At 41.0% G+C, this 25,154-nt stretch overlaps 1 protein-coding gene across 2 annotated transcripts in view; it reads left to right on the top strand.

The window, feature by feature from the left end:
- Positions 1-25,154, top strand: part of ZMAT2 (zinc finger matrin-type 2) — a 114,681-nt gene that overhangs the window by 25,104 nt on the left and 64,423 nt on the right. For both annotated transcript variants that reach the window (XM_034411639.3, XM_034411638.3), the window contains exons 2-3: positions 7,490-7,583; positions 8,096-8,219. In XM_034411639.3, the coding sequence (XP_034267530.1) occupies positions 7,490-7,583; positions 8,096-8,219 (218 nt within the window). The remainder of the gene's footprint in view (positions 1-7,489; positions 7,584-8,095; positions 8,220-25,154) is intronic.

Raw genomic sequence — 25,154 nt, 5'->3', positions numbered from 1 at the left:
ATTACAAGTTTGACAATTGAGTATTTAATTCCTTTCTACCTGCTTAGTTTAGGAATGCAGCTAAAAGACCTTCAAAAGACTACAGCTTCTTTTTATTATTTAGGAGAAAAGTGAAGCAGCTAGTAAATTGCTTTCTCTCAGGCATGGGAAACTTTGATTTATTATAGTATTGCTTCAGTGTAGTTCAATCTGGAAATACCCTCCTTGCCACCTTATTAATTTTTGCCTTGTAAATCATGTTTATTATTCTTCCTGGAAAAAAATAAGCAGTGATTTAGTTATGACAGGTTTGAAACTGCTTAACAAGCCCCAGAAATAAATGAAACAAGATTTTAAGCTGTTTGGGGCTCTTTTTGGTAGAATTTGCACTGGTTCTGTTTTAGGTTTTCGGCAATACAAAAGTAGGAGGAAACTTTGATTTTAGTACACCTTTTTCAATTGAAAACTTTCATTTCTGTGCACTCAATAATGTAATTGTAAAAAAGAAAATATGAAAATGTTGATGCTTTGAGACATAATATTTATGAATAGCCTGCATTCTCCCCTCACTCAACTGTTTTATCATGTTAAAATACCGCTATGTACCCAGTTTCTGAAAAAGTGATGTTTTTTTGAAGGCTGTTTGATGCCTACTCTCTTATTAGAACTGTTTGGATGTTAGGGACCTGATATAAGAATTTGGTAACCAACATGTCTTACAGGCAGTCCTTGACTTATGATCACAATTGAGCCCCAAATTTCCATTGCTAAACAAGGCAGTTGTGAATTGAGTTTTGTCCCATTTTATAACCTTGCTTGCAACAGTTGTTAAGTGAATCATTGCAGTTGTTAAGTTAGTAACTTGGTTGTAAAATGAATTTGGCTTCTTCATTGACTTTGCTAATCAGAAGGTTGCAAAAGGTGATCACATGACCCCAGGACACTGCAACCTTCATAAATATATTCCAGTTGCCAAGTGTCCAAATTTTGATCATGTGATCCTGGGAATGCTGCAACGATTGTAAGAGTGAAAAATGGTCATAAGTCACTTTTTTAATGCCATTGTAACTCAAGCAGTCACTAAATGAGTAGTTGTAAGTCAAGGACTGTCTGTATTTTTGGTGTATCATGCAGCTCCATAGTAAAATGAACAATTTAACTTTAGTAGAATAATAGATAGTACTCATGAATAAAGGCAAACATACATGTCCCCGGATAATGTTGCAGAATCCAATCTGGGTCGGTCACCAGGACCAGAGGATTTGTCTTCCGAGCTTTCGGACTCATGTTGGAGCCCTGACGAGGGTCCTGTTTCCCAGGCTTCAATCACTTCCCTGGCTGTTTTTTGTTGCCTGCATGGATTGCCTCTGTGACTATGTAGGACAGATGGGGAGGAAGATAATCACCAGATTGCAAGAACACAAATGAGCAGTCAGACGAGGAGACCTGAACTCATTGGTAGCCTCACGCTGCAATGAACAAGGACACACATTCAGTTTTACAGCTACTAAGATTGTTGGATGAGCAGGCATAAAAACAGCCAGGAAAGAGATTGAAGGCCTGGGAAACAGGAGTGCTGATTTACCACCAGCCTATCAAGTACTTAGAAGGTGAGGGCTGGGCAGCACAAGCAAACATCAGATATAATGACTTAAAAGCCAGCCATCAACACACCCCAATCAACATCTAAAAAGCCACATACAGAAATCATCTTGCTGGTGACTCCTTAATGCCAATCAGTCACAGCTGGAGTCAGTTAACATAAATAGAAATATCCCTGTGACACCATGATCAAGTACAAGATATTACTGGTATTAGTTGTTTAGTAATGATCAAATTCACTGAACTGATAATGAAAAAGACTATTGTAATCAAGTTACAACAGAATATGTCTGAACATATAATAACAGAACAAGTTAAAATACTGTAGTACAATTCTAGGTACCGTATTTTTTGGACTATAAGACACACCTGACTATAAGACGCACCTAAATTTAGAAGAGGAAAACAACAACCAAAGGTTTTTGGCCTGCCTTTTTTCGGACCTTTTCCAGTCTTTTTTTTGGTCTGTTTCCGGGGCTTTTTCTGGCCCATTTTCAAGGCTTTTTTCTGCCCGTTTTGGGGGCTTTTTTGGCCCATTTTTGAGGCTTTTTGTGGCCTGTTTTCGAGGCTCTTTTGGGGCTGTTTTCGAGACTTTTGTGGCCCATTTTTGATGCATTTTTGGCACATTTTTGAGGGGTTATTTGGCCTGTTTTCAAGGCTGAAATGGGCCAAAAAAGCCTCAAAAATGGGCCCAAAAGAGCCTCAAAATCAGGCCGAAAAAAGCCCTGAAAACGGGCTGAAAAAGCCCCCAAAACAGGCCAAAAAAGCCTAAAAAATGGGCCTGAAAAAGGCCCGAAAACAGGTTGTGCGGAGGCAAAAAAATGGCTGGCGGGTGGGCGGGGTTTCGGCAATATTCAGTTTATAAGACACACAAACATTTTCGCCCCCTTTTGGGAGACAAAAAAGTGCGTCTTATAGTTCGAAAAATACGGTATGTATGGTTTAGAGCTATTTGCTATATTAAAACAACTCTGCTTCTGTTTATCCCTAAACTTCCATAAACCTGTAATTATCAAAATGTCTTTTAATGTTAGTCCAGATAACTTTAGATACTATAGATGGATAGGCAATGACTCTGAAGGACAAAAGGGAGAGCTGCTATTGTGGCAGCATTTAGATAAGCAGGGCTTGAATTCCAGTTGAAGAAAATACCTTGAGGTTGCAAGATTGATGTCAGCCCAACAAGATAGACCTGAGTAAGAAACCAATGCCATATATATAGAGTGATGAAAAGCCTACACACCTTTGTTAAAATGCCAAATTTTTGAAATGTAAAACAATAAGACCAAGATATCACTTCAGATTTTTCCACCTTTCAATTGAAAAACAAATTGAAATATTTTAGAGGGAAAAATAATAACAAGAAACGTACAGTAACAATCATTAAATGAATGGTTGTAAGTCGAGGACTACCTGTAATGTTTTAGGCATTTTCTGTATAATTTCTTTAGTGTAGAAACTAAATAATGTTTAAAGAAAGAACTAAGGAAAGGTTATCACTTGATAAACAAAAGTGAGAGCTAGTGTGGTGTAATGGTTAAAGCATCAGGTTGGAAATGAAGAGACTATGAGTTTTTGTCCTGATTTGGGCATAGAGCCAGCTGGATGATCTTAGACTAGTCACTTCTCATAGACTTAGGAAGGAGACAATGGCAAACCACTTCTGAAAAATCTTGCCACGAGAACTGCAGGGATTAGTTGCCAGGAGTCAACACTGTTTCAAAGGCACCCTTCCCCCCCTCCCCCAACAATCCCAAAGTAAATGGGGTATTTGAAATCAGTTGCTACTTTATCAAGTCTCTTTATCATTGCATTCTGTGTGTTGTTGGGCTAAGGGATCCAGAATAGAAACTGATGCATGGAAATACATTGCTGAGCTATGGCAGGTTGTAGGGGAAGAAAATTATCTTACTGAGATTTCTAAGCTCCTACTGAAATCCTTGAAGCGAATTTATGATAGTGGAAAAATAACAAGCAGAGCTCTGACATTAAAATGTTTGTGTAGAAATGCTTGACTAATTTTAATTTTGATGTCTTAGTCTAACTATCCCTTAGGCTCAGGCTTAGTAACAATTTAAAGTTGTAAAACTTAATTTAAAATTAAAGCCTTTTTTCTTCTCATGCTCTAGGTAGGTGACAATAATTTGAGTAATAATAGGAATTAATATTTTTCAAAGCAAATTAACAAAGTATAAGAAATCTTCAAGCTATTTTTCCTCCTTATGATTAATATTAAAATAATACTCATATCATCCTGACCATCAGTGCTCATCTGATCAGAAGCTCTGAGTTATTTAGATGAACTGCCAGAGGGATGGATTTTCAGAGTGAGGGATTGTTTGCCAAAGGATATCTTGATCTCAGCTCTTTCTTCACTGTCTGGTACATAAACAGCATGTGGTGCCCATGCAGTAGTTGATTTTTACACACTGAACAGAATAATTAATCCATGTACTAGGTAAGCAAAAGCACCCAGTTTCATTATTTTTAAAACATAGTGCCTGCTTACTATGAACTGATGGTACTGTTTCTGTTACAAGGTTTAGAAAGTATAATGCTACTTTTTAACATTTGAGCCTTGAATTGAATGAAACAGTAGGATGGTGGTCATGTATCTGACAAAATCTTGAATAAGATAAGCAAAGGATTTATGAGCATTAGAAACAAACAAGGTGATTCTTAGAAGCCAGCTTGGGTTTCTTAAAAACAGATCGGGACAAACCTTGTTGTCATTTTTGATAAAGTAACTAAATTAGTGGACAAGCAAAATGCTGTGGACATAATATACTTAGACTTCAAGCAAGACATTGACAAAGTAGACCACAACCTATTTCATAGTAAGATAGAATAATATGGGATAGACCCATGATGGCGAACCTATGGCACGCGTGCCACAGGTGACATGTGTAGCCATATTGGTGGGCATGCAAGGTCAGCTCCGATGCGCATGCGTGTGCTGGCTAGCTGATTTTCGGGCCTTCTGGGCCCACCAGAGGTAGGGAAACAGGCTGTTTCCTGCCTCCGGAGGACCTTGAGGGGTGGGTGGGGAAGGGCTGTTTTTCTATCTCTCCAGCCTCCAGAGCCTTTCTAGGAGTCTGGGGAGGGCGAAAACGGCCTTCCCCACCCCCCGGGAGGCCCTCCAGAGGCCAAAAACAGCCTGTTTGCCAACTTCCGGTCCCACCGGAAATGGGACTTCCGGTCCCACTGGAAGTTGGCAAACGGGCCATTTTCAGCCTCTGGAGGGTCTCCAGAGGGCCTTGGGAGTGGTGGTGGGGAAGGCCGTTTTCACCTTCCCCAGACTCCTAGAAAGGCTCTGGAGTCTGGGGAGAGCAAAAAACAGGCCTACCGTGCCATTGCATGCTGGGGGGGGTGTTGCGCGTGCATGCATGGGGGCAGGGCCCATAGAATTATGGGTGTGGGCATACGCGCATGCGACACCCCCCCTCCTGGCACGCAATGGCAAAAAGGTTAGCCATCACTGGGATAGATGGTACTATAACCAGACGGATTTTCAATTTGCTGGCCAATCATACCTACGGATAATCCTTAATGGAACTATATCTACATGGAGGGAAGCATGCAGTGGGATGCCACAGGGTTGGCCTTGGGCCCAGTACTTTTCAGTATCTTTATAAATGATCTAGACAAGGGGATAAAAGAGGAACTCATCAAATTTGCAGATAAAACTGAGCTCAGGAAAATAGCTAATACCTTAGAACAGGGATGTCAAACTCTATTTCATTGAGGGCTGCATCAGGGTTGTGTTTGACCTCAGGCTGGGTGGGCCTGGTCTGCTCAATGTCACTCATGTCGGGGGCACCTGTGGTGGCCCGGGCAGGACTGGGGGGATCCATTGTCTCCAGGGGAGAAGGCGAGACCAGGGAGAGTGTCAAACACCTGTCCTCCAGAGGAGCCTCGCCATCCCTCTCAGGCCACAGAGACCCCTGGACAGTGGCGCAGGTGTCCAGAGCCCTAGGCAGCAGAAGGCCCCAATCTCCCCTGAGAGATTTAAGATTCTTCTTAGTCTCAAAAGATTTCAGGGCATGGAAAAGGAGAAACTCTGGCTGCCCTTCTGCTCCTTCCCCGGCGTTGACTCAAGGACACAACTGTGAAACCCATCCGGAGTCGAGAGGGGACTTTGAGACAGGGACGCGATCATCGCTCTGCGTCCTCCTCGGCTTGCAACAAATGGCTCGGGTGGGGCGCAAGAAGGCGAAGCCGGTCGAAGTGGCTGCTGAGCGCAGGGTGTGTGTGTGTCTCCTTGGGACGCAGAGAAGCCAGTTGGGTTTGGATTGCATGATGCTTTGAAAAGCCTCTGACAATCCCAGTTGAGCCGGAGGATCATCAGAGGCTTTTTTTTACTTTTAAAAGCATTTTTTAATCGGAAGAGGTTGTAGAAAAAATGCTTTTAAAAGTAAAAAAAAAAAGCCTCTGATGATCGTGCGGCTCAGCTGGGCATGGTGGGGGGGGGGGAGGCGCAGAGATTTTTACTACAGGTTCTCCGAACCACCCACCGCCATTGCTACCAGATTGGGCGATCCGGGAGCATTTCACCCCTGAACCAATCATAGTTCTAAATGTTATCTTGACATCTTGCCATGTCCAGTTCTTAGGATTTTTTTCTTATAATGAAAAATTCCATATAAGATGGAAGCTTAGTAGGTAATAGTTTTTTTCCGTGTCATAATTTAAGACTATCTAGATGTACTTCTATTGCTTTTTCCCTCTTCCATTTAATGACAACATTTTCATTTTGGTTGTATCTCCCTGCATTTTTCTTAAAACTACCGTATATAAATACTTCATTTATCAGATATCTGCTGCCTTTATTTTACTGTAGTTCACTTTAATAAGCAATTTCTACCTTCTTAGTCTAGTAATTTTCTCCATAGGCTAGTATTTATTTTAGTCAGGAATGGTATCACGGTCTTTTCTCGTAAAACAAAAGTAGTATTGTAAGAATATTAATAAGAGTAAAACATGTGTATCAGCAATTGTGGGTATCATGATGCCTCTAAATGGCACATATGGAAGTCCAAAGTGAAACAGTCATTTTTTAAAATGGATGAAATCTTGCGTATTCACCAAATCTTATCATGGTGAAATGTTCTCTCATAAGATCTCTAGACTGAAAACTCATGAGATTTCTGCCCTTTCAGACAGAAACGAAGCAATGTTTTAAATGCCCAGACACAAGATCATACAATGATACAGTTAGAAGGGCCATTCAAGCCATTGAGTCCCATTCCTTATTCAGGGCAGGAATCCTCACCAATGGCTGCCTAGTGTCCATTTAAACAAATCCAGTGAAGGGGAATCCTTCTGGGTAATTAATTCCACTATTGTTTTGGAATAATCCCTGACATTCAGTGATAATGTGCCTTCCTATAACTTTACTCCAGTATTCTGAGTCTTCCTTGTCTGAGAAAGAGAGAGCTAGACTTTTTTCTGTATAACATCCTTTCAGACATTTGAAGACTATAATCATAGCTGTCGTTGGTCCTCTCTTGTGAAGACTTAAGATGCTGTTCTGTGATGGACTTTGACTACAGAAAAAGTGGAACTATTATTTCTCATGATTTAGAATGGATATTTCTATTGATGCAACCTAAAATTTCACCATATATGTATACTGCCTAAAGAGATTGTTGACCCTTGTGGAATTCAGCTGTTGAAATTTAAAGAAAAGTTTTATTCCTTATCAGACCTTTTCAGTTCTGTAGCTTTTAGAATTTGACTGTAGCATATAATAGTTGAGGTTAATGCTTTCTGTATAAACATTGCCTGTTCATGCTTTTCCTGTGTAAGAGTTTTTAGAGAAAATGAATCTCCTACAAGCCAATAATTCATATTATTGTCAACACCAACCTTTTTTGTTAACTGGAACATTGCATTCTTTCAATCATAGGCTAAAAACTTAGACTTCCGCCGAAAGTGGGACAAAGATGAATATGAGAAGCTTGCAGAGAAACGACTTACAGAGGAAAGAGAGAAGAAAGATGGTTAGTAGTATGCTGACTATGCAATGCACGGCTCTGTTTCATTAGTAGTTGCTAAATCAGTTTGTAGAATGAAATGCAAAGGACAACATTTCAGAGAGAAGATTTAGCTGCCCAGAATCACCTTGCAGGGGAGATGGGCGGCATAATAGATCGATAGATAGATAGATAGATAGATAGATAGATAGATAGATAGATAGATAGATAGACAGATAGACAGATAGACAGACAGACAGACAGACAGACAGACAGACAGACACTTCATATTATGTTCTTTTAAAAATGGTAAAAACTTATTTCCTGTTTAATTTACTAATATTCAACAAATTAAGAAGTTAGGTTTATTTGATCTTAGAGTTGGGGGAATTAAAATTAAATGAAGAACTTTCTTGGGCAATAGAGGAAAAAATATCTACTGACTAAAATGAAGGTTTTATATTTCAAGGGTATATCAAACCATCCTCTCTATCTCTTTGTCTGTCTATCCTCATTAATTTTTTTAATTTATGTTTTAGGCAAACCAGTGCAGCCTATCAAGCGTGAGCTTCTGCGGCATCGAGACTACAAAGTGGATCTGGAATCCAAATTGGGAAAAACTATTGTTATTACCAAAACTACTCCTCAGTCTGAGATGGGAGGGTAAGGTGATAAAGATTTTATGTGCTAATGTACTAACATTTGATTAACAGGGAGGTTTAGCAACTAAACTTCCAGTACTCTTTTTCATAATGTATTTGGAAAGAGTGGGCAGGTGATCGAACAAACTGAAATGAATCTGAATCATGCCAAGGTTGATAATAGTAGCATCCCTCCAGATTGTGGATCGTACAATTTGTAGATATTTGAGATGGCTGTTGTTTACTCATTGAAATAAGTACACAGTTTAGGAGAGACATTTGATTCACCCTTTTTTATCAGTAGATTATTTCAGTTAACATAAGAACATAAGCAGTGTCCTGTTGGATCAGACCCATTGACCAGATAGCCCATCAGACTGTTTTCACAGTGACCAACCAGCTACACAAGGAAGCCTACTAATCTTCCAGCTGATGGCCTTTAAAGCCAGACACTGCCATCAAGGCTAAAAGTTATTGCTCCCCATGATTTCCATGAATTGATTTAACTTTTTTTTTTAAGCCAGCAAGCTAGCAGCTTACATAACATCCCTGGAAGCAAATTCCAAAGTTTAATTATGTGTTGTATAAAAAAATTGTCAATGGAGATTCTCAGTCATTCAGGTCATGGTTGTCCCAAAGGTGCTTTGGGGCAGCTGGACTTTCTTGTTTTTCTTTGAAGATGTTTTGATTCTTTTTTTTTATTATTAAACTTTATTAAGGTTTTTTTTTAAAAAAAACAAAAACAAAAACAAAAGAGAAATAAGAAGAAAAAACAAACAAACATTCAAACAATAACATAGAACAACATAAACATAATATAGATTTTCAATTTGTATCGGATGTGCAGTGTTTTAACTATTTACATAGATAATACTTGGTGACATTTTATCTCACTTTTAACCATTATTTAACACACCTTTAGATCTTTCTTTCATTCTATCATGCAACCACTTGTACCACCTTTCCCACACCATATAGTAAACTGACTTTTCATCATTTAATTCATAGGTTAATTTAGTCATCTCTGCGCACTCGAGTATTTTCTTAATTGTAAGCTCTTCTGGTGGTTGAATTTTCTCTTTCCAATACTGTGCGTATGCCAATCTAGCAGTTGTAATTATATGGATCATTAAATGTGTCATTTCCTTTCTATATGGCTTCTTTATTATTCCCAGGAGGAAAATCTCTGGTGTTAATTCAATATCTTCATCAGTTATTTCATATAACCATCTCCTAATTTTATTCCAGTATCCTTTTGCTTCCGGGCATGTCCACCACATGTGAAAGAAGGTGCCTTGACCGTGGCCACATTTCCAACAATTGGGATGTATATTGGGATATATCTTCGCTAGTCTGGCCGGGGCTAGGTACCATCTATGAAACATTTTGTAATGGTTTTCCTTATATGTCACCGCTCTAATCAATTTAAGATTTCTGTTCCATGCCTCCTCCCATTCCCCAAAATTTATATTGCGCCCTATATTTTTCTCCCATGCAATTATTTGGTTCTTCGTAACATCTTCGAACTTGTCATCGTTTAATAGATAATTGTATAGTTTTGCCAGAATCTTTTTATTTGTTCCCATCAAGACTTTATCCAGTCCATTTGATCCCAGTTCTAAACCATATTGTTCTTTGTCTCTCTGATATCTGGATTTTACTTGTGCATAAGTCCACCAATCTAAAGTTATTCCTTGCTCTCGTAAGATATCATTTGGTTTAAGCCACCCTCTTTCGTCTAGGATATCTTTATATCTGCCCATTTTCTCCCTCTCCCACCTATTTGGGTGGGTCAGGGCCTCCATCGTTGAGAGCCAATTTGGGATTTTTTTGTAATATTTTTGCCTAATCTGGGTCCATGTTTGTATCAGGGAATCTCTAATTTTATGTCTATGGAAATGTGTCTTCCTTTTCTTCTCCATTTCCCAGATGTGGGCGTGCCAGCCTTTTTGCAGGTCATGGCCTTCTAAGCTAAGAATTCTCTTATTTTCCAAGGTGATCCATTCTTTTATCCATACTAGCTTGGCTGATTTAACTTTTTTTTTAAGCCAGCAAGCTAGCAGCTTACATAACATCCCTGGTAGCAAATTCCAAAGTTTAATTATGTGTTGTATAAAAAAAATTGTCAATGGAGATTCTCAGTCATTCAGGTCATGGTTGTCCCAAAGGTGCTTTGGGGCAGCTGGACTTTCTTGTTTTTCTTTGAAGATGTTTTGATTCTTATCCAAGAAACTTCTTCAGCTCTGGATAATGGGGAATGGAAGTATTTATATTCCTTGCAGACAGTTGGTCATTTGCATTCTTTTAGAGTAGACAGTCGTTGAGGCCACTTGGAGGTTTAACTGTGTCCTTAGAGTCACCTGAGAAGTGCAAATGGAACTGGTTCCTGTAGTCTGCAATTTTTTGGAAATCAGTTCATACTCCCACAGCATTTGAAGGGGGTTCATCCCAAAGGGCATAGCTAAATGTCTATGGATGAACCCCCTTTGAATGGTATGGGAGTATGAACTGATTTCCAAAAAATTGCAGACTACAGGAACCATTTGCACTTCAGTTTGAGATGCAGACAACACAGACTCATCCCCAGCAGTGAAGGGACACACGGCAGAAAACATCCCGCCAAAAAGCACAGCTCCACACTCCTTTCAGCAGTTGGAAGAAGGCGCCACACCCATTTGCCCTACTCAGGTGACCCTGAGGACACAGATAAACCTCCAGGTGGCCTGAATGACTCTCTCAAAGAATACAAATGACCAGTTGTCTTCAAGGAATATAAATCCTTTCATTCCACACCATTCAGTCAGAGCTGAAGAAGCTTATTGGATGAGAAGCAAAGCATCTTAAAAAACAAAAAAAACAACAACCCTAAGGAAGTCCAGTTGCATTGGGAAAAAGCACCTTTGGAATATAAAAAAATCCTTTTGTTTATCCTGATTCTCCCTGAATTCATTTTCATTAGACTTTTTCTTATATTTTGGGAAGGGAAAAATAGCTTTTTCTTCTCCACTTTATTATCATGGATAATTTTGTACACATTAATCATGTCTCTTCTCATTTGCCTTTCTAGATTAAAAACCCAAATGTTGCTTTTCTCATAGGAAACTGCTCCAGCCCTTTAATCATCGTAGCCTCCATTATATCTATTTTGAGGTGCAGCAACCAGAACTGCATACAATATGAAGTTGCATCATTGATTTATACTTGAGTGTTATGATACAGCAGATACACACAGTGTCAGCAGCCTCATTGAACTGTTTAACATTATTCCAGGATATTTTTCCTTATCTGTCACTGCAGGCTCTGATCTCATTAGTTTGAATCAATAGTTAGGATTTTTGGCACCAATGTGTATCATTTTACATTTTTTAACCTTGATTGACTTCTGCCATTTTGATGTTCACTCTCCTAATATGAAAAGATCCTTTTGAAATTAACCAGTATTGGTTTAACAACCATATTCACTGGACTTGTTCTGTCTTTTCCTAGATAAAAAGGAACTCATGCAATGTGATAGGTAGCATATAAATTTAATAAAAATAAATAACTGATATTTCAATGGAAGTCAGGATTAATAACTGTAACAAATTAACTGCCCTGCCCTTGAAAGTTTTGGCCACTACAAATTATTTTCATTTGCCTCTGAGTAAATATAAATAAATATGTCTTAAAATAATATTGAGCCAGTGTTATTCTATAGGCTTTTGCTACCAACATACTTCTGAGTTTGATTCAAGAAGCTGATGTTAACACATGAAGTTGCATATTCCAACATTTTTCTTACATTGTTCTTTTTATACTGTATTATCCCATACACAGCATACTTCTGTTCTTCAGCTCAAGCCCTTTTCTTACTGCTAAGTCCGACAAAATTAGATCTATTGCACAAGAGATAAAACTGTTACATAGAGAATCTTCAGATTGTAGAATTAATTTGACCCTAAGATATATCATTCCTCTTCTCTCTACTGGCTTTTCAAGGAAAAGAATAAATGACATATCTTCTTTTTAATCTTCATTTTATAATTGTGATCTTTGTGCTTGAAACATATAAGTAATGTGACTTCCCAGAACTCATAATTGACATCTTCTAGAGCAAAGACAGGTTTTTCAATGGAAAGTGCCTCCTTGGCATATAGAATATGCTTCTAGTAGTGGTTCTTGCTTTTCCCCTTAGTTTTCTTCTGACTACTAGTAGCAGCATGAGAAAGATTCATCTCTGAATTTCAGTTCCTCTGATTTTTTTGTTCCTAATATTTTTTAATGAGTTTCATTTTTACAAAGAGCCGTCGAATATATATCAGAGTCCTTTGGTTTTGAAGAAGACATGGTGTTATACAGTTCATCTCTGGATTTGGAGGTGGCTCTCTAGTCCCAGTCTGGAAATGTAGAATCTAGCACATTGAGGGCACTGAAAATCCATTGTTGTAGTAACTGGGTGTTATTCTATAATTTCATGGTTATCTATCAAGTTTGGCAGTGTCTATCTTCAAAATTGATGGATTGATAGCATAGGGGGTCGCCAGCAGGTTCTGTCAGCAGATGCAGCTTTTAGTTCCCTTAGCTTGATGTCCTAGTGGTGTAGGTTTTCTTTCATGGTGTATTTGTAGCACTTAGCTGGTTGACCTCAAGGTCTCTTCCCAGATTCCAGCACACTAGAACAACTGGATAGGCATAAGGTGGTCATCCATTCTGATAACATATCCCACTCATATAGGCTCTGATAATTGAGATGCAATAGTTAGTAGTATGCTGACTATGCAATGCACTCAATGGCTAGTGGACTCTGCATGATCCATGACCTCCAGGTTGGAGGTACAACCTTGCCACAAATGCCAAAAATGGAGTAGAGAGCACAGATGTGAAACTTCTTCAGTTATTTGATATGTACAGAATCCATGACTCATGTCCATTTTGTTTATACTCATAACATTATGACATTACTCATGTCGTGGTTATCCAGGAGAAAATGAATAACCACAGCTCTATAGACTTTCAGCTTTGTGCTCGCTCAGGATTGTCATTAACATTGGTCTCAGGTATTGACACTGTGCATTCCCTATTGTCAGTGGATAAGTGTGGCTCAGTAATAACAGATGAGTCGGCCCCGTCCACTGGATATGGAGAGTCAGGCTGCTCAGCCACACGCAGATCCACACGATTGTGATGATAGAGAGTTCCTTCAACGTCCACTAGATAGGAGCGTGGTGCCACCTGTTATAAACATATACCCGTTTTCCAACGACCTGTTCAATCTCCCGGCAGTGGTCTCATACGGATTCGTTCCCCAATATTCAATTCTGGCAAATCTCTGGCTGATTTGTCATATCTTGCTTTGAATACTTGTCTCTTAAACTGTAACTTCTCTGGGACACCTTGAATCACAGAGGGCTCAAGCAATTTATTTGCCACTGGTAAGGAGGTCTTTAGTTTCCTTGATATCAGTCTCTGCGCCGGACTACTGTCCATGCCCTCAGCTGGAGTATTTCTCCAATGTAGAATGGCCTTCCACGGGTCTTTACCATCAAATTCTTAACAATTTTCACAGCTGATTCAGCTTTGCCATTAGCTTGTGGTTAATGTGGTGAGGAAGTCACATGCTCAAACTCCCACTCCACGGCAAATTTCCTAAATTGAAGACGTGCAAACTGAGAGCCATTATCAGAGATCACTTTATCTCGTTGGCCATGACGTGCGCTTTGAGCCTTGCATCTCCTAATAGTAGTGTCAGGTTCCAAGTAACACCCTCAACAAAAGACTCCGAGGCTTGAAGTTCCTGAAAGTTCCATTTTATTAGAGATGTCATATTGGGACATGTGGGAAAACCTGAATCTGAAAGCTTCCAGGTTTTCCCCACCCACAGGAAAGTCCCTGCCCAGCACCCACATGTCCATCACATGGTCCAATCAAAGCACCATCCCAACTGGAGATGCTTCCCAGTTCCAGCCCTCCAGGTGCAGGGCAAGATGTCCTTAACTCTGAGAAAGGGATGTTCCATACAGTCCCCCCCTCCCAATTTCCCGCACTAAATGTGGCAGGCCTGAAGGCCCAATGTAAAAGATGGCTTCCAGGCCTGACAGCCCCCCCCCATCAGAAGATCGTGTCCTGCAACGAAAGTAATACAGGACTAACCACCTCTCCTCCCCCCAGGAGGTTCCTTTGGCTTACAGCATTTATCATGGAATTGTTTTACTAGCCTGTCTGCTTTCACATCCCAGCTCTTAACCCAAGTAGCTTCAGACAAAGGATACCCCTTCCAATGTACTAGATATTGCAATCGACCCCTATACAATCTAGAGCAGTGGTTCTCAACCTGTGGGTCGCGACCCCTTTGGGAGTCAAACAATCCTTTCACGGGTTGCCTAAGACAATCGGAAAACACATATTTTCAATAGTCTTAGGAATAATTTTATGGTTGGGGGGTCACCACAACATGAGGAACTGTATTAAAGGGTCGTGGCATTAGGAAGGTTGAGAACCACTGATCTAGAATCTAAAATCTTCTTTACTTCGTAATGGGTTTCCCCTTGCACCATCATAGGCTTGGGGGGTGGTTGAGCCTGAGGTCTTAATCTGGACCCTATGGCTGGCTTAAGCAGACTGCAGTGAAAAATGGGATGCACATTCCCTAGAATGCGTTAAGATTAAGTTGAACTGTCACTGGGTTAATTACTTTCACTATTGGGTATGGACTGAAAAATTTAGGTCCCAGCTTCTTACTAGGCAGCTTTAGTCTTATGTATTTGGTTGATAGATAAACCTGATCTCCCACATGGAAGGGAGGCTGAAGAGATCGGTGTTTTATCTGCTTGTTTTTTATATGCCTCAGTGGCCTCTGCTAGCACTTTTTTAGTGTTCTCCCAGCCCTTTCTCAGTAACTCCATCCACTCAGTCAGGGTCATGGAAGAGGGGGGTTCCCTGGGCAGTTCGGGCATGGGTACAAAATCCGTGCCACTGGTGACCTGGAAAGGGGTTCATCCAGTGCTGCTGTGCACGGCCTTGTTGTAAGCCACTTCTGCAAATGGCAGGAGGTCCGCCCAGTTCTCTTCTTGGTAATCCAGATAGAATCTTATATATTGTTCCACCATTGCGTTCGCTTGTTCCACAGCTCCGTTCATACTCGATGGAAAGCCGAGCTAAGTCCTTATGTGGATCTGGCTGATCTCAGGAACTCTCTCCAAAACTTAGCCATGAATTGGATTCCTCAGTCTGAGAACCGGCAGGGTACTCCGTGCAGCTGGTAAATCTGTTTGATGAACATCTTCACCAGTTTTTTCGCTGATGGCAATCCAGAACAGGCTGTGAAGTGGGCTTCCTTTGAAAATAAGTTGATTACTGTACAAATGACTGTATTTCCCCCACTCTCTGCGAGTTCGACTATAAAGTCCATTGCAATCTCCTCCCAGGGTCGGCTGGGGCTGGCTACTTGCTGGAGGAGCCCAGGAGGTTTCCCTGGTCTCATTTTCATGGCAGCACAGGTGGCACAGCTTTTCACGTAGTCTTCCACATCAGCTTTCATTTTTGGCCACCAAAACTGCTTCCTGGCCAAATACAGGGTTTTTAAGAATCCGAAATGGCCAGTCAGTCTGGAATTGTGGCCGCCCTGTAGTACTTCCAGTCTCAAGTTGGTGGGAACATATAGTTTCAAACCCTTCTAAGCCAGTCCATCTCATGGTCAGGATTTCCCTTTTTATGAACCACAGATCGACTGGAAGCACTGCTTTCAGTGCTGATGTCAGCTTGTCCTGGCTGGGATCGGGTTGTCATCTGGTTTGGCCCCTGGTGGTGACTTGTGCAGCTGATTGCAAGGGGGGAATGATGGGGTGGACGGCTTTCCTGTGGCTATCAAATTGGGGTTTTCTTGAAAGGGCATCAGCTAGTAGATTCTTTACCGCTGGGAAGTGCTTTAGCTCGAATTTAAACCACTGGAAGTACTTTGCCTAGCGGATTTGTTTGGGGGATAGTTTCCTGGGTTTTTTTTTTTTTAGAGCTTTGAGATTTTTATGATCAGTCCAGACCTCGAAGGGCACTGTACCCCCTTCTAGGAAATGCGTCCAGGAGAAGAGAGCCAAGCGGGTCTCTGAGCTTTTTGGACACGTAGGCACAGGGCAGGAGCTGTCCTTGTGGGTCCTTCTGTAGGAGCAGGGCTGCCACAGCTACGTCGCTGCTGTCTGCTTGGATGATGAACTGTCATTCTGGGTCTGGGTGCTGGAGGATCGGCTCTTTGGCAAAGAGCTGTTTTAATTTTTCAAAGACTCTTTGACAGTCCATTGACCAGGCAAGTGGTTGGTTCGGCTGTGGTGCCACAGGAGGAGGGCCCATTTTTAACAGTTCTGTTAGGGGCAGGGCGACTTCTGCGAAGGCTGGGATAAATTGTTTGTAGAAGTTTGCGAATCCCAGGAACCTTTGAAGCTGTTTGTGTGTGCGTCGGGGCTTCCAGTCTAGCACCGCTTTCACTTTTCCTGGGTCCATCTCCATCCCTCCGCTGGATATTCGGTAGCCTAGATAATCTAGGGAGGTTTGATGGAATTTGCATTTTGACAGCTTCATGTAGAGTTTTGCAGCAAGGAGTTTTTTCAGCACTTGCCACACGTTTTACATGCTATTCGAGAGTTTAGCTGAATATGAGAATGTCATCCAAGTAACTAGGACCCCTTTGTATAGGTGCTCATGCAGTACTTCATTAATTAATTGCATGAAGACTGTTGTTGCTCCCTGCAGGCCAAACAGCAGGACTTTGAATTGGAAGCTGCCAAGCGGGCAGTTAAAGGCTGTCTTCCACTCATCTCCTCCTCTGATTCTTATGCAATAGCTGACTTCCTTCAAGTCCAGTTTGGTGAACATCTTGCCCTTGGCTAAGTGGCTTATCATGTCCTTCATGAGGGAGAGCAGGTAGGTGTTCTCCACACACATGGCATTAATACTGCGAAAATCAATGCAAAGCCTCACTCCCCATCTTTTTTTTCTTTAAATAGTACTGGGGCTGCGGTAAATCCAGTACTCTGGATTTTGCGGGTTGGATGAAGCCCCACGCTAGGTTAGCATCGATGTATTTTCTCAGCTCTTCCATCTACTTGGGAATCATGGAGTACAACTTTGCCTTGGATAGCTTGGCTCCCGGCACTAAGTCGATAGCCAATCTGTTGCACAGTGAGAGGGGAGGAAGTTGCAATCTTTCTCGCTAAAGACTCCCGATAGGTCTCGGTACTCTTTTGGCACCTGCAGGCTGCTGGGCAGTCCATCTGTGGCGGGGGCTGTGGCTTTGGGCTCGCTGGTGTTGTTGGGGTCTGTGGCATTTTGGCCTCACTCTGGCTTTACCAGTGGTAGTGGTCCGATGTCTAAATTTAGCTTTCTATAGCCGTCCTCCCAGGTGATGGTCGGGCCCCATTTGTCTAGCCACACGAGCCCTAATATGATTGATTCAGTCATTTTTGGAGCTATTTATTTTATTTATTTATTTTATTCGGCTTATATGCCGCCCTATCTCACAATGGACTCAGGGCGGCTCACAACAATAAAACACAAGCCACAATATAAAATAAAGACCAAAATCTAAAAAATTTAAAATTAACCCTTAAAACCAGTTAAAACCCCATGACGAATTGGATAAATTCTTTGTGATGGACCATTTCTAGTCTGACAGGTTCCATGACTAGTGTGGCAGGGGCTCCGCCGATGAGTGTCCCATCGATCTACTCAAAGCGGATGGGGCGCGCTAGGGGTTTCATCCAAATGCCTAGCTGCTTGACTATGGGAGGCTGATTAGGCATCTGGTGCAGCCAGTGTGTATGATGGCTTCTACTTCCCCTTGGGCCCCCGTTTCTGGCACTACTATTTTGGTTTTGATAGTGAAGGGGTGGATGGCTTCACTTACCATCAGGTCGTCGTCACCGCTGCTTCTTCCTTGGGCAGAGCTAGGAGCGGCTTCTCTGGCTGGAGTTCCCTCGACTTTGTTGGGAAAGAGTGGAGCCTCCACAGCCTGCTTGGCGATTCTCCCCTTGTCTGGTGGTTTCTGCGGGGTCCTCCTTGTCCAGAGTATGGCTAGAGTCTGGGCCTGGGGGACAGGGACTGGAGCCAAGCATTTAGAAGCCTGATGCCCGTGTTGACCACACCAGTAGCATTTGATAGTCCCAGACGGTGTGGGTGGTGGTGCGTCGGGCGGCTTGGCTGGGGATTGGCAACCTAGGGGTCTTCTCTCTGGTTTCTCTGTAGTTGGCTTTCTGTGGGGGTGGATTTGCAGATCCATGGCAATGGCTGTGGATGTCTGAATTACAGCTTGAAGAAAAGCCAGCCAGAGCTAGGTGGTCGCTGGGCATGGGAAGGATGGATCCTTCAGAGGGAATCCCCTTGGGGGGGTGACAGTTACCAGGCGCTGGCGGAGAGAGGCAGCTTGGCAGGAAGAAGACAAAGAAGACCTCCTGCTGACTCAAGCCTTGCAACTTCTGAAAGGGGCTTTTGAACGTTGGAAAGCCCATGAAAGGTATGCATTGCCGGCCCAGAGAGAGACTGAACACCCGGGGGGGAGCAGCGGCTGCAGCGAGCGCAGGAGAGGTTCCCAGGGTTCAGCCAGAGAGAGAACAAGCTGCTGGGGTTCAAGCTGCGGCTGCAGCCCAGGGCCCCCCTGGGGGGGGGGGCTGCAGGAATAGGGAGGCATCAAATTCCAAAGGTTCCTCCGCTTAACATAAAATACGGAAGGGACTCCAAGGGATTGGCATTCTTCCTGTCCCAAGTATGGAACCACATGGAGGAGTATGGGGAGGATTTCCCATCACTTGCTGCCCATGTGAGATGCGTCACTATGGCCCTGGAGGGAACTGCTGCTGACTGGTGGGTGGGCCTCCATGATGAGAATTCTCTCCTGCTGAGGAATTATGACCAGTTCATGATGGAACTCAGAGGGCGCTTTGCAGATCCCCTGGCTGAGCAGAAGACCAGAATCAGGATGAAGTCGATAACTCAAGGGCGGAGATCGGTGGCTGAATACACCCAGGAGTTTTGTGAGCTGGTGCGCCAAATGAGGGGGTTGTCCCAGGAAGCCCTGATGGAATGTTACAAGGATGGCCTCAATGAGGATGTTCACAGGGCATGCTGCTCGCGTGGGGGTCCCCGAGACTTGCAACACTGGTACGTGATGGCAGCTGATGTGAAAATTGACCTGATCAGGGATCGCTACCGGGGGAGAAGGCATGTCTGGAACAAGCTGTCCCCTGCCCCACAGAAAGAAGGCCCTAGAGCAGTGGTTCTCAACCTTCCTAATGCCGCGGCCCTTTAATACAGTTCCTCATGATGTGGTGACCCCCAACTAGGGGTGGATTCTAATTTTTTTTACTACCGGTTCTGTGGGCGTGGCTCGTTTTGTGGGCGTGGCTTGGAGGTCATGTGACTGGGTGGGCGTGGCTAGCTGGTCATGTGACCGGATGGCCATGGCTATGTGTATAGGGACTACTCAGAGGGCTGAAAAAAGTCATTTCTGACAGGTCCTCGCACTTTTGACTGGTCCTCACACTTATGACCATCCTCATATTTATGCCCGTGCAGCATTCTTAACAACTGTGTCACTCATTTCACAACTGCTTCTCTTCACCATGGTGACAAGATAGGGCAAAAACGTAAAATGTGAGGACAGTCGTAAGTTCGAGGACTGGTCAAAAGTGCGAGGACCAGTCAAAAATAACTTTTTCAGCCCTCTGAGTAGTCCATATGTACAAAAGGACTACCCAGAGGGCTGAAAAAAGTGGTTTCTGACTGGTCCTCGCACTTTTGACCGGTCTTCGCACTTATGACTGGTCATCATTTATGCCCATTGTAGCATTCTTAACAACCATGTCACTCATTTCACAACTGCTTCTCTTCACCATGGTGACAAGATAGGGCAAAAACATAAAATGTGAGGACAATCGTAAGTTCGAGGACTGGTCAAAAGTGCGAGGACCAGTCAGAAATAACTTTTTCAGCCCTCTGAGTAGTCCATATGCATAAAAGGATACAGCAATAGAGAGGGATGAAGGAACGGAAGGGAAATTAGAGTAGGAGGGAGGGTAAGAGAGGGAGGAAGAGAGGAGGAGAAGGAGAAAGGAAGAGGAAGTAGGGAGGAGAAGAAGAGGGGGAGGAAGAGAAAGTAAGAAGGAAAGAAAAGAGAGAGGTGGTAGGTTTGAGGAGAAAGATTGCTGTACAATAAAAAAGATGAAAGGGAAGAAAGCCAACCCCAAACAAATATAAAGATATTAAGATAAAGAATGAATTGTTAAACTTTAAAGAATAAAAGAGAACAAATATGAATAAATAACAATAATTAGAAACACACATACAAACATACAATGTATTTTCTTTGAACAGAGTATTTGGCCGGTTCACAAATTTAAACTGTGTTTAGTCATTTCAATTAAATTTACAATTTCTATATTTCATTTTTGCCATATTTATTCCTCATCTATTTTTGTAAAAAACCAATATTACCCTTCATCCTCATCTCTAATCTTAATCAAATTCAATTTTTCCCTTCTATTCTATATTATACCCCTTCCCATTGTCATATAATTTTATATCCATCCTCACATTGGTTAATTATGTAATATTAGTTGTTTAATATAAATTCAACATTTTAATATAAATCAATTAGTTATATAACTACCTTTTTTGTATATTAATCAATATGAACATGAATATTCCAATTATTTCCATGCAATCCAATTTCTTACAAATCAATTAATTATATTTACCAATAATAATAAACCAAATAATTTCCTCCATATATTCCTCCAAACCACAATTTAACCATTTCTGTTTTCAGAAATATACAATTAATAGTATCTCAATTATTACAATTCCCTAGTTAAATAGAGCTTTTTTTCTTTTGTGTTTTAAAATCTTGAACTCTCCTCTTTTCCCCTAAATTTCCCATTGTTTGCACCTACCTTTCAGGTACAATCCCCAATAAAAAAATCTCTGGTTTAAAGTCTATGTGTTTTTGTGTCATTTTTTCCACCCATGTGTGGATTTTAGTCCAGTATCTTTTAGCTTCTGTACACGTCCACCACATATGGTAATATGAACCTGTTATCTGATAACATTTCCAACATTTTTCCAATTTATTCTTGAACATTCTAGCAATTCTTGTCAGGGGTAAGTGCCACCTGTAAAACATCTTATAGAAATTTTCTTTATATGCAGTTGACATTGTCATTTTATAATTTTGCGACCACAGTTTTTGCCATTTCTCTAAGTCAATTCCATGTCCAAAATTTTTCCCCCAAGCAATCATTGTTTCTTTAACTTGTTCATCCTCCAATTTAACCTCTAGTAGATATCCATACAGTTTTTTTATTATGTTTTCATCAGTAAAAGAGCCTTGGTAGTACAGGGGTTTAAGGCACCCTGTTATTAAGCTTATTAAGACCAGCTGCCTGCAATTACTGCAGGGTTCGAATCTCGCCAAGGCTCAAGGTTGACTCAGCCTTCCATCCTTTCTAAGGTAGGTGAAATGAGGACCCAGTTTGTGGGGGCAATAAGCTGACTTTGTATAAATATACAAAAAAGGATGAAGGCTATTGCTTAGCGCATTGTAAGCCGCCCTGAGTCTTCGGAGAAGGGCGGCATATAAATCAAATAAAAAAAAAAAAAAAGTACCTGTTAAAATTTTATCTAAACTAGTTAAATTGTTATAGAAACCTTCTGTCTTATAATCTTTATCATGTCTAGACTGTATTTGCAAATAAGAAAACCAATTCATCTTTATACCTTGTACTTCTAACTCTTACAAAGATTTAAGTTCACCCTTTTCATTCAGTAATTCACTATATCTAACAATTTGTTCCTTTCTAAATGTTATTGAATATGAGAATGCTTCAATAGTTGATAACCAGACCGGAATTTTTAAATAATGTTGTTTTTTTTACCTTCTCCCAGTTTAATAGCAAAGCCTCTCATATGAAATGTCTTCTAAAATACCCCTGTGTTTTTGTTTCCTTGTACCATAAAAAGGCATGCCAACCCAGTAACAAATCATGTCCTTCTAAAGTCAATAATCTGGCATTTCTTAGCGTTATCCATTCCTTAATCCACATCAAACTTGTCGCTTGATAATATAGTTCCAAGACTCCTATATCTCTTCCAAGTGATACCAATTGGTCCGGGAAAAGATTTCTTTAAGGATCTCAATAAGACAATAATGAAATACATCTGGCAAGGAAAGAAAGCTAGAATTAAAATAAGATGCTTACAGGACACAAAGGAGAAGGGAGGCCTAGGTCTACCAGACTGGGAGCTATATTACAAGGCGGCGGCGTTGAATTGGATCAGAGAATGGATAGATCTATCAAATAGGAGAACGCTATACTTGGAGGGATTTGATCTGAGTCGAGGTTGGCATGCCTTTCTGTGGGAAGGCACAGACAAGCAACATCCGTACTTCCAGAGACATGTAATAAGAGGTGCACTATATAAAACATGGCAAGATATCAGAAGGCAACACTATAGTAAAATCCCACGATGGTTGTCGCCTATGGAGGCGCTAATTTATCCAAACACTATAGAAATAGGAAAGATGCGGAAATATCAAGAATTGTTGAGTAGTGAGGGAGACCTACTTACGAGACAAGAACTGGAAAGACGAGGCATTATGATTGATTGGTGGCCATACCTTCAAATTGAGTCAAAATATACAGCAGACCGGAGACATTATGATTTTCAAAGCCAACCAAGTGAACTAGATAAAATTTTAAAAGGCACAGATGAGAAAATAATATCTAAAATTTATGGATATTTAATAAGGTATAAATTAGAGGAGGAAACAGTGAAAGAAAACATGGTAAGCTGGGCAAGAAATTTAGGTCACAATATAGAGTTGGATAGATGGGACAAGCTATGGGCAGAAAATTATAAGATGACACTGTCGATTCCATACAAAGAAAATTTATACAAGATACTTTATAGATGGCACCTTCCTCCGGCACGTTTGGCTAAAATGTTTCCAAACACATCACCAATGTGTTGGAAGTGCAAGACACAAATGGGGACATATTACCATCTCTGGTGGTCTTGCAGGAAGGCACAACGCTACTGGCAAGAGATTAAGAGAATAATCGAAGAAACAACGAGGCAAAGTGTAGAAATGAAACCAAAACTCTTTCTATTTGGAATGACTACACCACAGTGTACCAAGGAGATAAAATATCTTACCATCCACGTATTGACAGCGGCACGTATAGTGTACGCTCAGAATTGGAAATCCGAGATAATACCAACAGAAGAAAAAATAATAACAAAAATAAATGAATGCGCAGAGATGGATAGGCTCACAAAAGAGCTCCAAGATAAAGAGAACACTGACTTTTATTTAGTTTGGCAAAAATGGTACACATGGTTAGAAAGAAGGATAGGGCCAACAACATAGGACATTAGGAGAACATAACTCAAGAATTGCAGAAATAGATACATGAGATGAGCCGTAGGATTGTATAAATAAATGGTTAATATGTTTGTAGAAAGATACTGCTGAACTTCAATGAATATATCAAGGTATAAGCAAGTGAATTTGTAAATAGTATGATTAAGGAAAATTGGTTAAATGGACATTAATCACCGATGCGAAGGTTTTCTAGAAGTTAGTCGATTGACTCTTTGTTAATGTATAAGTGTTTACATGTATTTGTGTTTTATGTTTGTTTATGTTAATAAAACTTAAAAAAAAAAAAAGATAATATAGTTCCCAATTAGGCAAGCCAAAGCCTCCTCGTATTCTAGACAGAATCCTAGAAAAACAATACAAAATTTTGAAGGAAATGACATCCACCACAGTTAAAACAAGAAAGAAGGTCACCTCAACACCAATTGGACTAACAGCTTCTCCAGCAACACAAAAAACATTAGAAGGGATGGTCTCGACTGATAAGCAAACTTCCACCATGAGTATGCAGACTGTCCAGACAACATTAGTGACAATACAAGAAACTATGTTAAAAATGCAAGAGTGTTTATCTAGAAACCATGAGGAAGCTAGGAGAGATCTGGACGAAGTCAAAAAGTCGGTCAAAGAAGATATACAAAAATTAGATGAAAAAATGGACTCTATTCAAGAGATAATACAAAAAAATGACCAAAGGATTACGGCCATAGAAAAAAAATGGAGCAAACAGAGGAGAAGCTAGAACTATTGGATGAGAGGATGACAAGCCTCAACAAAGATCTGGAGAACACGGTGGCACAGTTAGAGATGGAGAGAGCGGCATTCTATTTAAGGTTCCAGAACGTGAGAGAAGAAAGAGATGAGGACCTAACCCTAATAATGGCGGAAATGATCGCGAAAGCTCTACAACGAGACAAAGACGAAATTATTAATGAATTGGACGAAGTGTTTAGAGTACACACGAACTATGCGAGACAACACAAATTGCCAAGGGAGGTCCATGTACGTTTTGTGCGGAGGAAAGTTAGAGATATTGTTTTCAGAATAACAAAAGAAGAACCAATGTATTATAGACAGAAAGAAATCATAACATTAAAACAAATACCAAGAAGAATTAGAGAATGGAGAAAAGACTATGGATTCCTCACAACATTACTAAATAGAAAACAAATATTATTTCGATGGATAATACCAGAGGGAGTATTGGTCACGTGGCAGGGGAAAAAGATAAAAGTTGACTCCTTAGAGAAGGCACAAACCCTACACGATCAGGTGATAGAAGTAGAAAGAACAAATGGCAGAAGAGAAGAATTGGAAAGGAGAGGCAAGCCGAAACAAAGACGAGAAGACCAAGAAACCCCGTGTGAGGAGAGTATTAAGGAAAAGGAAAAAGAAGAAGAGGGGGAAATCCGAGAAGAAGAAGGAGTAACGACAAGAGCACAAAACCAGGCTAAGAAGTAGGACAGGAAGTAAAGGAACAAAAAAGGAAAAGACCAACTTTAAAGAATGGACCGGAATCTTAAAATTATATCATTAAATATAAACGGACTTAACTCG

The sequence above is a fragment of the Pantherophis guttatus genome, chromosome 3 (genome assembly GCF_059756535.1).
Source record: "Pantherophis guttatus breed Tessera chromosome 3, ASM5975653v1, whole genome shotgun sequence".
In the NCBI taxonomy this organism is placed as follows: Eukaryota; Metazoa; Chordata; class Lepidosauria; order Squamata; family Colubridae; genus Pantherophis; species Pantherophis guttatus.
The sequence above is the reverse complement of the archived record's forward strand: the minus strand, read 5'-3'. Positions and strand labels throughout refer to the sequence as shown.